The following is a 15,598-nucleotide window of genomic DNA, read 5'->3' as shown; positions in this document are numbered from 1 at the left end:
TGCAACCAAGGGGCCCACTACGTATCAAGTCATGTGCTTGGAGGAAAATTTGTGGTGAGACCTTTACCTCGACCTCTACCTCTACTGGAGCAGACCCAATAGAGGGATTGAATTTTGGACGTCTCCTATGGACCACTATGTTTTTTATGGAATGGGATCAAGTACATAAATTTGATGGATAACATGTCACGTTCCTTGTGTTGCTGAAGAGTTATGTGATCCATTTGCACATAATAAGATTCTCTCTTCTCTTTTTTTCCCTTCCCTTCCCTCCTCTCTGATTTGAACAGTCACAGTTAACATTTTACATTAATTTTTTATAAAAAGAGAAAGACAAAATAGAAAAGGTAAGAGAAAGACAAAATAGAGAATGTAAGAGAAAGGGATGAAAAGAAGATGGAAAAGAACCATAATCCCATTTGCTCACTCATAATTTGATACTCGCAACACATATATACACAGTTATACGTTCCTTTGGCTTTGATCATACAAATGCTATGTTTGTACGTCTAGCTACAAGTTCAACTACGTGACGGCCTCACGCACGCATTTGATTTGGTAAGAATTACGGACGACACTGGCCTTCATAGCTCGGTAAGTGACCTCTGCTCCACTTGAAACCCTTGATTTGTTGGTTTTTGGACGAGGAGAGGAGTGTTTTGGTAGAAAAATGCAGCCACGCGGTAGAACGAAAACAACAACAACAACCAAGCCTTATAAATTACAAATCTGTAAAACATCCAACATAGACTACAACCTCCAAAGCTAGTCGATGAAGAGGCTCTCAGTGGTAAAGAACTATCAAAGAAAATGTCATACGGGCATTGTGACGCCAAGTAACGAATTAACTCTAACAGAGATAAGTAATATCTACTCACCTTCTTCCCACTCAACAACCTCCCTACTTCGAAATTAAAATTTTGGGGAAACATCAAAAATCGTTTGTATACACCACTTGAGGTCTTGATCTGGAACACTCTTATCTGTCCTTTTTAACTTTTAATTTCAGGACAAGTAATTTCCTCCATCTGCAACAGCATGAAAACGAAAAGGAGGCATGACTAATCTTGCAGAGGTTTGCTATAAATCAGTACACACGAACGGGACAGGCTGATCAAGCTATTGTAGATCGTTCATTATTTGTGCAGCAAGCCAATTAAGCCAATTAAGAAATTGACCAAATTGATTGATCAAGCTGCCAAAGCCGATTTCTACAAAGGGAATAAAAAATACAGGCATACATAATTCGGTACCCAACTAAAACAAAATAAATAAACTTACCAAGATCAACAATAATACAGGCATATCAGGACTTGGATCTTCCACATCAAAAACAAAACTTCTCATACATGTGAGAGTGGTGTAGTTCAACTGTATGATTAACAGTCCCAACCAGACCGCCTCCGCCTTTCTCTAGGTTTATCTCTAGAACTGCAACAGACACAACAAATGAAACTGATCAGCACCAATTAAAAACATTAAAAATTCTAATTAAGAAGAACCTTTATTAACCTTTCAGAGGGCTTCTGACTTGCATTTACTCCAGAGTTCTGAGAAGATACGTTTACCACTGATGTAGGAGCGGGGGTAAGAGCAGGAGCAATTGTACTGGTTGCCTGAGTTCTATATACATCCCCACCAATTGAACCACCAGATACAAATCCTCGTAATGCTGGTCTGCTGGGTGCACTATAGCTGTTACCTGAAGCTTGACTTGGAGAGTTGGATGAAGCAGCAACGAATTTAGTCTTGAACTGTGACATCATTCCTGTCCTCACAGGTGTTACTGTAGCAGATCGACTAGCAACGGTATGCGATGAAGAATTATTGGACTCCGTATTATATCCAATTCCCAGACCAAAATCCACCCCACGCACACCTCGACCACCGCCGCCACCGCCTCCCCTCCCTCTACCTTTCTTTCCACCTGCAGAATCCATATAATATCATTATGTGAAATTCTAGAAAAGACTAATTTAATATGCAATGAACCTCCTTCAAATATCCAGTAAAAGTTACTATCCTTATCTTGCAAACGATAGAAATTTTAATATGATCAGACATTATACCTCCTTTTCTTGAATCACGTTTGGACCTGAATCTCCCATCCTGACAATAAACAAGGTAAATCCCACTAAGAAATAAAGCATGTAAGATCTGAAATCTAACATCTAAAGCTATCAAACAAGAAACATAGTAAAGGAGAGAAACAAAAGTTCCACAAACGAGATACACCCTAAATAACTATCAAGATGCACCACCAAGTAGGAGACAGAAACCAATTAAAGAGAAAAATACAAAAAGTATTGCAGTGTATTTTTTTTATGGATACGAAACACAAAAGCTACAGGTAGCGAGCAAGCAAGCATTAAAGACACAAGATTGAAGAAGCGATGCATGAGCGGCTCTTGTAGTGTCAAACTTCTAACATTTGCATGTGCAACCATCTATCATGATAACCTGTGCATTTATGCCTATGAAATAAATTGGCGCAAAGGAAAATAGGTGACAATTTACTAAAGGTTCATGCCTGGTAATTGTGATTTAGTACTCAAAATGCAATTATCTCTTAGTTGTCAAATGCAAATTAGTTGGCCTCAAGTGACATATAGGCAGACCGGAATGCGAGCAAGTATTTGGAGGACCAAAGTGCTTTATAATACATAAAAAACTATTAAGCCCCCAGACCGAGCTTCATCTTTCAATTCATCTCTATGAATCAATCCACAACACAACAAGCCAAAATACACCCCAACAACTCCTTTGCTATGCAGACCATAGTCTGAAGTAGAGATGGGACTACTAAAAACCGTCTAGTTACTCTACCCAAACTAAGTGCTTTTCCAGAAATTGACTATCTTGACATTATTAAGTCAAAGATCTCAAGATCCCTGTAATTGCAGGACATACTGAAGCTTTTCTAAATATGGCCTTGAAGACCAAATGGTTCATCAAATCCATCTTGGCCTCTCAAAGTGCACTATAAATCAGAAGCAACCTATGCACCTATATATTGAATCTAATGTAGTTTATTTGTGAGGCAAACACCTGTAGATGTTTTTGTCCAGATTGCATAAAGAGAACATTTTACCAGAGGCCATATGAATAACTTGTAAGTGCCTGGCCCCAGAACATAAATGCATTATAGGATTACAAAACTATGGTTAAGTTATAACTTATAACCAACATCTCTAAAACAAGAAGGCATTAACATAGTTGGATGCATGCATAAACTCGCTATATAAACCACAAAAAATTGTTAATAGTAGTGCAAAATTACCTTCATCGCAAGGTCCATGAGCTCCGTGGAAACAATCTGACCAGCAGCAACCAAGCTATTAACCAACTCACCAGCAAAACGTGCCTCTTTCTGTGTAATAAGAGTGTATGCAGTGCCATCCTTATCACCAGCACGACCTGTTCTACCAATTCGATGGACGTGCATGTCCATGTCTTTTGCAATATCAAAGTTCACAACTGACTTAATTGACTTGATGTCAAGACCACGGGCAGCAACATCAGTTGCAACAAGAACATGGTAAATGCCAGATTTAAATTTTTGCAAAATATCCATCCGAGATGCCTGGTCCTTGTCACCATGCAGAGCTGTGACTTTAAAACCTGTCTGAGCAAGCTGTGACTCAATCTCATCCACTGCAGCTTTTTTCGAAGCAAACACTAAAACATCACCCTCATCAATCATTCCAGGTAACTTCTCAAGAAGCCAGGGCAACTTATCAGCATCAGAAGGAATTACATGAACAACCTGAGTGATATCCTCATTGGCCATTCCCACCTCACCCACTGTAACTCTTATAGGATCAGAGAGAATCTCCCTAGCCAACTTTTCAACTTTACGAGGCATTGTTGCAGAAAAGAGCAATGTCTGTCGGTCTGGTCGAATCTGACCAACAATAGACCTAATTTGAGGCTCAAACCCAAGGTCAAACATCCGATCAGCCTCATCAAGTACTAGGTAAGTTGCCCTTATCATTGTCAGTGCCTTCATTTTAAGCATGTCTATTAATCTCCCGGGAGTAGCAACAACTATTTCACATCCTGCCTTAAGTTCTTTGAACTGATCAAGCTTAGACATTCCACCATATACAGCAGAGACACGTATCCCATGTGATTTAGCAAATTTCTTGGACTCTAAGTATATTTGGTGCGCCAGCTCTCTAGTAGGTGCACATATCACTCCAATAGGACCCTCTTCTTTTTGAAGTTCCGGCTGATCCATAATGTGGACAATCATTGGAAGGACAAAAGCAGCCGTCTTTCCAGAACCAGTTTTCGCAATACCAATGATATCTCTCCCGGAAAGAACTATGGGTAGAGCTTGGCACTGTATTGGTGTCGGCTTTACATAGTCTTGTTTTTTTATGGCAGTCATGAGCTGTGAAGAAAATCCAGAGTCTTCAAATGTCTTGACCGGCCTCGGCACATCAAAACCCGACGCACGGATGGCCAAGCTCTTCTTGTACTCAAAAACATCCTCCTCACTCATCCCTAAAGAACGAAAACAAAACATCAGTTAACTTTCGTCTTCCAAATCAAATATCTCCTTAAGAACTTCTACCAATCTATGTTCTCTCTCACTCAAATTTAAATATTTTGCTACGCATTTCAACTAAATTCAGAAAAACCAAAACAAAATTCTCAGTTGGTTGAATGGAATTTACCTGAAATCGACTCTTTCTCCTCGTAAAAATCCTTATTAAAAGGCTCGTAGTCGATTGAACTATGATCGAGAGCTGGAATTGGCTCGATCTTCCTCTTGTCAAGAACAATGGGATTATCATCCGAATCGTACTCCAACAACCCGGCATCGACGGCCTTGGCGGCCGCATATACCTCCTCGTCGGAGTCATATCCGGCGTGTAAAGCATCCGATGCCAGCGTCAGCATCACGTCCTTCTTAGCCCTCAGAAAACTCTCCATGTGATCCTCCTCCTCATCGTCCTTGTACTTCTCGGCTTTCTCTTTCTGCTTCGGCGGCGGAGCTGACCTCACCTCCTCGTGAATCCCCTCCATGAAAGCATCCAGAGGATCTACTTCCTCATCACCGCCGCCACCGTCGCCGTGGCTGTTATCATTCCCGGGATCATTGGAACCATCGTTGTCGTCGTAATCAATGTTGTCGAGGTCGGTGTCTTCGAAGTTGTCGTGGCTGTTTCCGCCGCGAGACGACGGAGGGACGTAGAGCCGCCGAGGGGCTTGCTGTGACCGCTCGAAATCGAAGGTGGATTGCTTGTTTATGCCAAAGCCTTCGAATCCGAATTTTCTCTTCGACATCTTTGGAAATTGGTCAGCTTCTGTTACAGTGACGAAAACCCTAAATTGAATTTTTCAGAAAAAGAGAGAGAGAGAGAGATTGAAATTGATAAACCCTAACGTGTAGGGTTTGGAATCGGTTGGGGGTTTGAGCAGTGAGGAGATAAAAGGAGGGAAGAGAGCGGGTGTAAGGAGAAGTAGTGAGGCGGAGGGAGGCAACGGCCGCCGATTATCAAATGAGATTTGGGAGGGACCGGATGCCGTGGGATAGTTCGGGTCGGGTGCTGATTGGATCCCCTCTCTCTTTGGGTTCTTTTATGTCGTTGGGCTATGTTGGGTAGGCCCAGTTTGTAGCAAACGGAAATAGAAATTTCAAGCGCACGCACTACAGTCCAAACTTTTTATTTAAAAAAAAAAATTACATTTACAAGGAATGCGCAATGAAATTTTTAGAAAATGAATAATAATATTCAATTATTGTTTTTCCAATCTTTTCTTTTTGGGATTATATTTTTTTTAATTTTGATATGTAAAGAAAAATGTAGAACTATGCACTTAATTACAAACTAAATCCTCAAGCACATGCAAAAATTCGTACCATAAAAATGTAAGCATTATGTGTAGTGGTGGAGCCAAAATTTTAGCTTAGAAGAGGCTCAAATGTCTCAATCTGAAACACTCTCCTTATCTTACAAAATTACTTTATTGTGTGGTGAACAACTGACTAACAACGTTCAGCTCTGGTATGGTATCGTCCTTATCATTCTATTCCTTAAACCAAACCCTAAGCCTCTCTAAATTTCTTCCTCTCTTCCTCGGCTAATCCCCAAACGAAAGTTCTCCTCATAGTTCACAAACAATGGATTGTCTGAACTCCATTAAAAAGACCATGATTGTCCTTAAAAATAGATTTATTCCTCTATGGAATCTCATAACGACCCATAATAGCTCTTCTTTCGCAAAAATACCCTCAACTCATAAGCTTTGCACTGAAAAATATCGAGGACATCTGGACAGCCCTCGTTTTAGTTTTGCTGCCCCTCTCGCTCTCTCAACTCTCCTTATGTATGTATGCTCTGTCAAATTAGGGCTACAAAAGCCCACAAATCATCATATATCTTAAATATAAATGTGTTGTACCTCTTTTACATGGATTAAATTCTTGTATGTATCTCAGTGCTCACCGATGAGAATGTCGATGTTCTCTTGAATCAAAGTCAATCATGTTATTGGTTGGACATTTTATAGTCTCTCTTTATGCAGTGTTTATTTTGTATTTGACAACATTGGTTATTGTAAAATATATTTGGTTTTTCCATTGGTATTATTTTAATATCTTCGTGCCACTTTGGTGTCGGTAGTTTCATCAATGGCTCAACATGGCATCGATATACCATCCATATTATTCACACTAAGTTTATATTCTGTTGTCACGAGATGTTAATATCATTTTTATTTTTTGTTAATATGGTGTCGTATTGTTGATTTGAGTTTTAACTTCAATTAGCAATCAAAACCCATAATACCCAAGTGAAGCAATCTTTAATAGTTCCCCACAAGTGAAAAATAGAGACAATAATGCATAAACCTAGAAAAAAAAATAGCACCGACATTTACACAAATTGACACTAATGGGACTAGTGGTGGAGGGGTTGCGGTGGGTTGGTTGTGTATGTGGAAAACAGGGTGAATTTATTTATAGTAGAGAGTGCAGCGAAGAGGAAGAGAACCAGTCGATACGACGGAAAGGGGTTCAAAGAGAAATGGTCAACAAATATGATATGGGGACTATTGATCTCCTCAATATTTTTCATCATGACAGTGTTTTAGTCATAATGGACTGGTAGTGATTGTATTTCGAGAGCAAGGCTGTTTCTACGTGTTTCCTCTAGATAACACAACCAACCATATAAGATTACGTTCTTATCTATGGTAAAAACACATTTTGTTGTGAAATATAGTGTGAATGCTGCACATACAAATGCATGAAGAAGCAAACCAACGTACCACTAAAATTGACTTTGGTGACAATAATTAAAAGCTTTGGGTGGAAAAGTGATGACTTTTCACTCATGCTATTGTTTCCTACGAGTGCAAGGCTTCCCTATATGAAGGGCGTTTGCAATGTAAAGATCGGACTAGAATTCTCTCATCTTCTCTTTCCATCCACTTCCATCCCCTCCTCTCACATTCTTTTATTTTGTCTTTTTTTTTGTTATAAAAAAATTAATATAAGATGTTGACGTGGTTTAATTGTGACCGTTCAAATAGGAGAGGAGGGAAGGGAAGGGAAAAAAGAGAGGAGAAAATCCTACTCCGTAAAGATCATCCCGTCTTTCTATCTGCCTATCTCAATAAACAATTTGTAACAATACTTTCTCTTACACAAAGATCAAAAGTAAAAAGTAATATAACCAATCTTCCTCCCCTCACTTTATCGGCATTTATTGTCTAGTATAGTTACACAAATAAATAATGTAATACATTATTCTCTCGTTCAACTTCGGTTTCGTTCTCCCTTACTTTAGCCTATTTATAACATATAGGCCTATTTTTAGCTAAGCCTCTTAGAATTTGATTTCACTTTGCTCCATGTAACTCAAAAGTCACCACTTTTACTCCATGAAACTCAAAGTTCGCCTCACTTTGCCTCTTGTAACTCGATTTTGATCCCATTTTGACCCTAAAACTTAAAAGTCGTCTCCATAAAACTCAAAATTCGCTCAACGTTACCTTAAATCTCTTAATTTCTTATGTGAGTTTGATTTGGGTGCGCCAGACTAATTAATTTTTTTTTTTCTTTTCATCTCTTCAATTTCTTTAAAATTTAATATTTTTGATGGTTGAATGTTTTTACTAGAAGATTATAATAAAATTAATTGCAAATGTGACATAGTCTTATTGAGTGTTGGTTCGTAAATATGTTTTAAGATGCGACCGTTCTGGGAGAAGAGAGACTCCACAAGTAAAAGTGGAACGAACTCTGAGCTTCAGATAATAAAATGATAACTTTTAAATGACAAAAGATAAAGTAAAATTAAAATAATGTTCCATAAAACTCGACTAAAAATAAGCTTAACGTATACACATTTGTCTAATTTTGCGAGTCCCTTCTCATAACATCACAAGGTTCATACTCGATGGGCGTGCATTCCCGCCACCCAATGTCCCAATCAACTTCTTCCTGCCCAGAGGAGACAACAACCCAGACGGCCTTTTTTTTACCGTTAATTTTGTTTGTTAACACTTTTTCCCCTAACAGTCAGCAGCCCACGTTAATAATGGATAAAAAGCAGGTGCGCCTCCCCATACCCAAAATATATAAAAAGAATGAAAAAAGAAAAGCAAAAAGCTTATGCAGCACTGATAACAGAGTGAACTCAACGACTCCTCCACCAAACAGTTAACCACTCTCTCTCTCTCCTCTCTCTCTCTCTCTCTCTCTCTCTCTCGTGAACTCAGCTCACTCTGTCCCAACGATTCAACTCGGCGATGGCGATTACGACTGCTCCGAGTTCACTTCTCCGAGTTCCCATCTTCACGACTTCTCCGCCGTTGGATCATCCTCGTTTGAGCTCTTTTAGGGATTGTTTCACCTCCTAGTATTGCTTCGTGTTCAAGGCTGTGCTCGTCAAGGGTGTGATCTCGCTTTTGGTTTCAGATCTGAATCGTTTCCTAGTAATCGAGGCGTCGGTGATGTCTGAGCTCACAGGTACTATCCCAACTGCTAATTCTATTTCTTTTAGGTCATTTTCGATTATCTCGGTGATTAGGTCAAGTGCTGAAGTGAGGACTCAGTTGAATAATTGATTAGTTGAAGCTTAATTGTTTTTTATTATTTTATATAATTGTCGTATATTTTATCGAATTTTCCATTACATTTTAGTAGTAGAAGGCGACGAGGGTATTCCTAGAGTGTAACTTTTGTAATTCTTTGTTTGGATGCCGAGAAAAGTAATGAAAACAAGGCTTAGTGTGCGTTTGCCCCTTCATAGAAAAGACATTCAATTAGGGCTCAGTTAGTGAGGGATGTTTTAATCTCTTCGTTCATTCCATTCTCAGTAAAATTTGCGTTAGTCAATTACAAGTTTAGAGCTTTTCGTATTCTGCGAGCATGAGTTGTTTATTGATAGGTGCATTTAAACTCTATTTTGGAATGAACAATGCAGGAATATTGAACAAGGTTCAATGGTTGGTGATGAATCAATTGCTTTTGTTCTGTTATGTGATATCCGTCACTGAAGCCAGTGAAACCTATGGTTTACTCAAAGCACCATCAGTATCTCTATCGAGTGCACCTTTGGCTGCACCAGCTATGCCAAATCTTCCCCTGCCAGCCACTTTGCCAGTGTCCCACTACCATAGACGCTGGCAAAAACATTTCTTGCCACATGCTGCGTCAGTTGCTCTATCTCCCGCACACCCTCCTTTTTATGGACCCTTGATAACTGCTGGTCACCCCCCTACAGCTTCTCGATTGTCAAAGCCATCAATGAAGAGGAGTGGCTTGGCACCTCCACTTGCTAGCTTTAAGAATATCGCCCCAACACAGTCGAGTGCTGGTACAATTCCTTCTGGTTTAGCACAGCCCCCGCTCACTCCTTCCATTTCCAGTAAGTTACACTCTGGACTGCAATCTTATACCCCCCCCCCCTCCCTCTCTCTCTCTCCCTCTCTCTGTCTGCAAATTCAGTCATTTTAGATCACTACTTTACCATGAAGAAGTGATATAATCACTAATATGCTTGACACGCACACATACAGACATATAGTGCCCTTCTCATAAGGGATCCATAGTTCTAAGAACAGTAAGGGACCACATTCAATCTGCTGCAATTATTCCATGATTTCAGCTGTCCATATGTTTTATGGCTTCCTTCAATGATCATCCATACTAAAATGAGCAAAATAAAAAATGATTGGACGACTGATTACCATCATGATAATTTTGGTTTGTGTATTTTTTTTTTTTTAAATCACTGTAAACATGGCTTAAATGGTATCTGATTTGGCTAATTTTTTTGTAAGAATGATCCTTAAATGAGGCCTTAAAAAAATAGACCAGGTTATTAAATTGAATTACAGGATCACATTGAGAGTGTGCCGCACATGTGGTCCTTTTCTTTTCTTAGAAATGGGGATGTGCTTGCGTGTGTAGAGTAGACTGTTTCAAGTGTTTTGGAGTGGTGTGGAATCTGGCCAAGAAACTATGACAGTGTCACTCTTTGTTGATTGCGAACATATTTGGAATGGGGGAAAAGAAGAAGGCTATTACACTTTGATGATGTGCAGTTTTGGCTTCTATTTAATCTATTTGGATAGAAAGGAATAAATTGATATTTGAAAAGAGGATGGACAATACGGTTCTATTTGGTAGAGTCAAATATATGGTCTCTTTGAACCTCTTTGTCCAAGCATTTTCGGGTGATTCCTATTGGTGTAATACATCTTAATTGGTTGGGAGTCTTGATTTGATGTAATAAAATTTTATTAGGCACTGGTTGTTGTGTTTCCTTGATGGATTTCTTTTCCATCTTTCGTAGTATTATTTACTTTCTTTTTTTTCCCAAAAATTTAAATGTATGTTTTGAAGTTATGTACCTGTGATGATGCACTAAAATTCTTACTTAATTTCATATTAAAATTTAATGTATTAACTACCCAGTTCTTGTTTATACTGTGCAATGTTGAGTAATGTAAGAGTGCTGAGACTGACAAGGGTGTTTTTTTCACTCCTTCCAGACTGTTGCAAACCAGACATGGTACTGAGACGAGGAAGTCAGGGTTGCCACTGTGCTTATCCCATAAAGCTTGATATTCTTCTCCTAAATGTTTCACAAAATCCTAACTGGAATATTTTTCTTGAAGAACTAGCTTCCGAGCTTCATTTGCAAGTTTCTCAAATAGAGCTGATTAACTTTTATGTACTCGGATTATCAAGATTAAATATTTCGATGGATATTACTCCCAATTCAGGATCCAGTTTCTCAGTGAGTGATGCGTCCGCAATAAACTCTTCTCTTGTCATGCACAAGGTTAAATTGAACCCTGCATTAGTGGGCGATTACAAACTCCTCAATATAACTTGGTTTAAGCCTCCACCTCCTTCTCATGGTAATTCTGACTTGTTACCCTCATGTTTTAGAATCATCTATACTTGTATATGGTTGCAATATGATGTCAATCTTTATATTGATATGACTGTAATGTTTTACGTCCTAAATAGGTATATCTTCATTCTTTTAATTGATGGTAACAGTTTCGAAATAGTTAATTTGGCAATCTGCATCAAGGTAGATGTCTGCTTGCTTTTACCATACAATATATTGGGTGTGTGTTCGTGTGTTGTTCAAACTGTGAAAGGGTAGAGCAATAATTTATTTGCACTACCGAAAATGTTGCATGCTTGATTTTGATGGTTGGAAGTTAAATCTCTTATATGAATTTTAACATGGTCTTCTTTCTTTTCTTTTTTAAGCTCCTATTGCTGCATCACCAGTGGAAGGCCAAGCAAATCCACCCCCTACTCTTACATCCTTAAGTGCTTCAGATAAAGGGAGGCATTCAAATTGGAGTCTTATTATTGGTATTGGCGTCGGCATATTGTTCATTGCCATTATATCTGTGCTCATACTTTGTTTGGGCACATTCCGTCGAGAGAAGACTAAAGCATCTCTTATAGAAACAGGTATGTGTTTCAATTGTCAGATTTGTACATTTTCTTGTTTTTTTTTCCTCCCCATTTGCCCATAATCTATGGTATTATCCTGTTCATAACTTACTGCTGGGAAACATTTTACAGACCAACTTTTAGTTATACTTTCATAGTATGCAATCATCAAGATGATGAAGATATTGTCACCTAGATAATATTCCTATAAATTCTTGCTGCTTAAAAATAAAAGTATATGTAAATCATGCCTAAAAATATGAGTAAATGGTTGCATTTGTGCGAGTATGTCTGTATAAATTAAGTTAAAGCTTGTAACTAGTTGTATTTCCAATGATCTAAATCCAGTTAACCAGCTGAAGTACATTTGGGATCTGATGAAAAACGTTGCTTGAAACACCAAAGCAGAAAGTTGAAATAGATTTTATCCCAAAAACAAAGAACTTATATAAATTTGAATATGACCGTTCTGCATGATACAGTATAGGTTTCCTTTTGCACGTTGTTTATCTCATGCCTTTTGCCTTCCTTTTTCCTTGACTTTTTCAGCCCCTGAAAAGCAGAGGACTGTTGATACAGTGCAAGCGGTAGGATCTTTACCTCACCCAAGCAGCACTCGATTTCTGGCATATGAAGAACTTAAACAAGCAACAAACAACTTTGAAAGCATACTCGGAGAGGGTGGTTTTGGCAGGGTGTTCAAGGGTGTCTTAAGTGATGGTACAGCTGTAGCAATTAAAAGACTTACCAATGGAGGCCAACAGGGGGATAAGGAGTTCTTGGTTGAGGTTGAAATGCTGAGCAGGCTGCATCATCGTAATCTGGTGAAACTTGTGGGGTACTATAGCAGTCGTGACTCCTCACAAAACTTACTTTGCTATGAGCTTGTACCAAATGGAAGCTTGGAGGCCTGGCTCCATGGTAATTTCTTGAATCACGTACTGCCATGTTCCATCTAAAAAATAACTGTTTCTATTAAATTTATGCATTTAATTGTTTAGTTTGGGTGTAGCAGTTGAAAATGGAAAACATTTTACATCATAATTATACTTTTTCTTTTTGATGTGCCTTACTGACACCTCTCTCTCTCCCCGTCTCAGGTCCCCTGGGAGTAAATTGTCCTTTGGATTGGGACACCCGAATGAAAATTGCACTTGATGCTGCCAGAGGACTCGCTTACCTGCATGAAGACTCACAACCTTGTGTCATCCACAGAGATTTTAAAGCATCCAATATATTGCTTGAGAATAACTTTCATGCTAAAGTTGCTGATTTTGGCCTGGCCAAACAGGCACCTGAAGGCAGAGCAAATTATCTTTCTACCCGTGTGATGGGAACATTTGGGTTGGTCTCGATTTCTCCCCTCCTTAAGTTTTTCACTTCCACGATTTGGAATGCACTAAGACGTAACTATTTGATTTGCAGGTATGTGGCTCCAGAGTACGCCATGACTGGACACCTACTTGTTAAAAGTGATGTTTACAGTTATGGAGTTGTCCTTCTTGAGTTACTCACTGGAAGAAAGCCTGTAGATATGTCACAGCCAGCCGGACAGGAGAATCTAGTAACTTGGGTTAGTATTATTCATACATTGCTCCCCTCATTCTTCTGTTTCAAAATGACCATTTTCTCTTGAAAAGATTTAACGTAAGAAGCATGGTATTCTTTAGGGGAAAAAAGAACAAAAAAAACAAGCGATAAATGTATAACCTTTTTTTTCATATTAAAAATGATACTTGATTGGTATTTTGCCATTATAATTTTGGATTGGAAAGTGATACATGTGGGTTTTTCTATTATCCAGTCGAGGCCAATTCTTAGAGACAAGGATAGACTGGATGAGCTCGCTGACCCTAGTCTTGAAGGAAAGTACCCGACGGAGGATTTTGTACGAGTTTGCACAATTGCAGCGGCTTGTGTTGCTTCTGAGGCAAGCCAACGCCCTACAATGGGTGAAGTGGTACAATCACTGAAGATGGTGCAACGAATCACAGAATATCAGGATTCCATGTTAACCTCTTCCACTGCCAGACCCAATAACAGGGAGTCTTCAATAACCTTTGAATCCGATGTGTCATCTTCGATGTTCTCTTCTGGTCCTTACTCTGGTCTAAGTGCCTTTGATAATGACAACGTCTCTCGAGCAGCTGTTTTCTCTGAAGATCTTCACGAAGGACGATGATTACTTGTTCTGTTCAAAGGATCCCTGATATAGCAACTTAGGAGCAGTCCCCTTTTGTGATGGGGAGATACAAGTTGATTTTTGAGTCTGGGTCAGGTGTTGTGATTGTGATTTTTGTTGGGGGGAAAGGGGCGAGTGTCCTTTTGTAGTCCCTTGTGTGGGGGAACCGCTGTTTAGTATTCCTCCACAGTGCCCCGCTGTTTAGTATTCCTCCGGGCAGTGGTTCTCGGCACTGTGGATGAAATTTTGTATATTACTTGTAAGCTTGGTTCATGAAATTGGCGTTCAAGGGTTTCGTGTTTATTTATTTTCCTCGTTCTTTCAAATCCATGTTATCGAGTAGGTACTGAAATTGGAATGAGAAATGATGGCTAAACGACTGTAGCTAGCAGTTGCTGCCTTACTGCCTTCTACGTGTTTGGATGGCCAAACAGAAGTCTTTAGCCTTCCTCTTCCTCTTTCCCCTTACCCTTTCTCTCCACCCTCACAAGCACGGCGGCCGAATCCGTGGAGGTACAATGACACAGCAGACGGTGCCTCGGATTGTAATGCAGAAAACATTTCACAAATGCCTAATATAAGTTGGTTAAAAGGAAAGGGAAGGAAAAGAAGACGGCAAGGCTTAGAGCAGGAAGACCACGGATCAAGAGAATATAAAAAAAGGAAAATTAATGAAAAAGGTTTAAAAACTTTGAGCTTTAACGATAAGGATAAAATAAAGGGTAAAGTGAATAGTACCAAGATCACTAGCGGATCCATATAGGGACCCGGGACCCTTCGGAAGCCCAAAGAAACACTTGTGATCGACCTTCAGAACCTTCCAACAATTTGGGTAGGTGCAGTGGAGAGGCTTGTTGCCTCCATGGATGTGCAGGCAACAATGCTGATAACAAAGAAGAAGAATAAGTTTTTAATTTTTGTTTTAAAAGACCTAGTCAAATCGACAGCGTTTTTGAGTCAGGTCGTTATAAAAAATTTAAAAACTAAAATATCTTTGTATTCTTTATAGAGCCCGAGAACCCCGGTCTTTCCTAGTATCTCCAAATTATATTTAAGAACTCTCAGCCCCAATCGTCGCGACCTTCCAACTTTAAACCCAGGTTACCCTATTCCCCACCGCCTTTAGGTGCCTAATTTTATTTCTTCCAAATTCATATAAGTTTTTTAATCCTAGACTCTAGTCGTAACTCCCAATTAATAATGTATATGTTACATTAACAAATTTTATCTTTGTAGAGTCACTAATTTGCGTTATGTGGCTGAGGAGAATTTGTTCGTTGTATTACCTTTGAGATTAATCTTGATTTATTCAATGAACCAAATTCAGTAGAAAATAGTGATACGGAACCAAATTAGTCTAATTCTTTTTTTTTCTTTTTTTGAGCTTTTATGTTTGGACCCCCCGAGTTTGAAATCCTAAATCCGCCACTGATCAAGATTGACATTTTAGTGTAAAAATATGATTTTTCATT

At 39.0% G+C, this 15,598-nt stretch overlaps 2 protein-coding genes across 4 annotated transcripts; one reads left to right on the top strand and one right to left on the bottom strand.

Annotated features, from left to right (window-relative positions):
• Positions 1-386: 386 nt before the first annotated feature.
• Positions 387-5,564, bottom strand: LOC137740133 (DEAD-box ATP-dependent RNA helicase 24). 2 transcript variants are annotated; one of them, XR_015966512.1, is made up of 6 exons: positions 4,683-5,564; positions 3,281-4,509; positions 2,070-2,109; positions 1,513-1,927; positions 1,282-1,431; positions 387-1,028 (listed from the first exon to the last, which is right to left on the bottom strand). XR_015966512.1 is itself a non-coding variant. In XM_088699979.1 (5 exons), the coding sequence occupies exons 1-5, from the start codon at positions 5,293-5,295 to the stop codon at positions 1,380-1,382; spliced, it is 2,349 nt and encodes a 782-aa protein (XP_088556105.1). In that variant the 5' UTR covers positions 5,296-5,560; the 3' UTR covers positions 1,109-1,379. The 2 variants fall into 2 exon arrangements, 1 of the variants encoding a protein (XP_088556105.1); XM_088699979.1 differs by lacking the exon at positions 387-1,028 and having other exon boundaries at positions 1,109-1,431; positions 4,683-5,560.
• A 2,982-nt stretch (positions 5,565-8,546) lies between these two features.
• Positions 8,547-14,429, top strand: LOC137739475 (putative serine/threonine-protein kinase PBL22). 2 transcript variants are annotated; one of them, XM_068479049.2, is made up of 8 exons: positions 8,547-8,986; positions 9,444-9,887; positions 11,017-11,388; positions 11,753-11,962; positions 12,494-12,865; positions 13,045-13,288; positions 13,370-13,517; positions 13,749-14,429. In XM_068479049.2, the coding sequence occupies exons 1-8, from the start codon at positions 8,971-8,973 to the stop codon at positions 14,124-14,126; spliced, it is 2,184 nt and encodes a 727-aa protein (XP_068335150.2). In that variant the 5' UTR covers positions 8,547-8,970; the 3' UTR covers positions 14,127-14,429. The 2 variants fall into 2 exon arrangements, with proteins under 2 accessions (XP_068335150.2, XP_088556261.1); XM_088700135.1 differs by lacking the exon at positions 9,444-9,887 and having other exon boundaries at positions 8,594-8,986.
• Positions 14,430-15,598: the final 1,169 nt, after the last annotated feature.

This window comes from Pyrus communis, chromosome 9 (assembly GCF_041283825.1).
Source record: "Pyrus communis isolate YQ-2024b chromosome 9, ASM4128382v1, whole genome shotgun sequence".
Taxonomy (NCBI): Eukaryota; Viridiplantae; Streptophyta; class Magnoliopsida; order Rosales; family Rosaceae; genus Pyrus; species Pyrus communis.
This window is presented reverse-complemented; position numbering and strand designations above follow the sequence as displayed.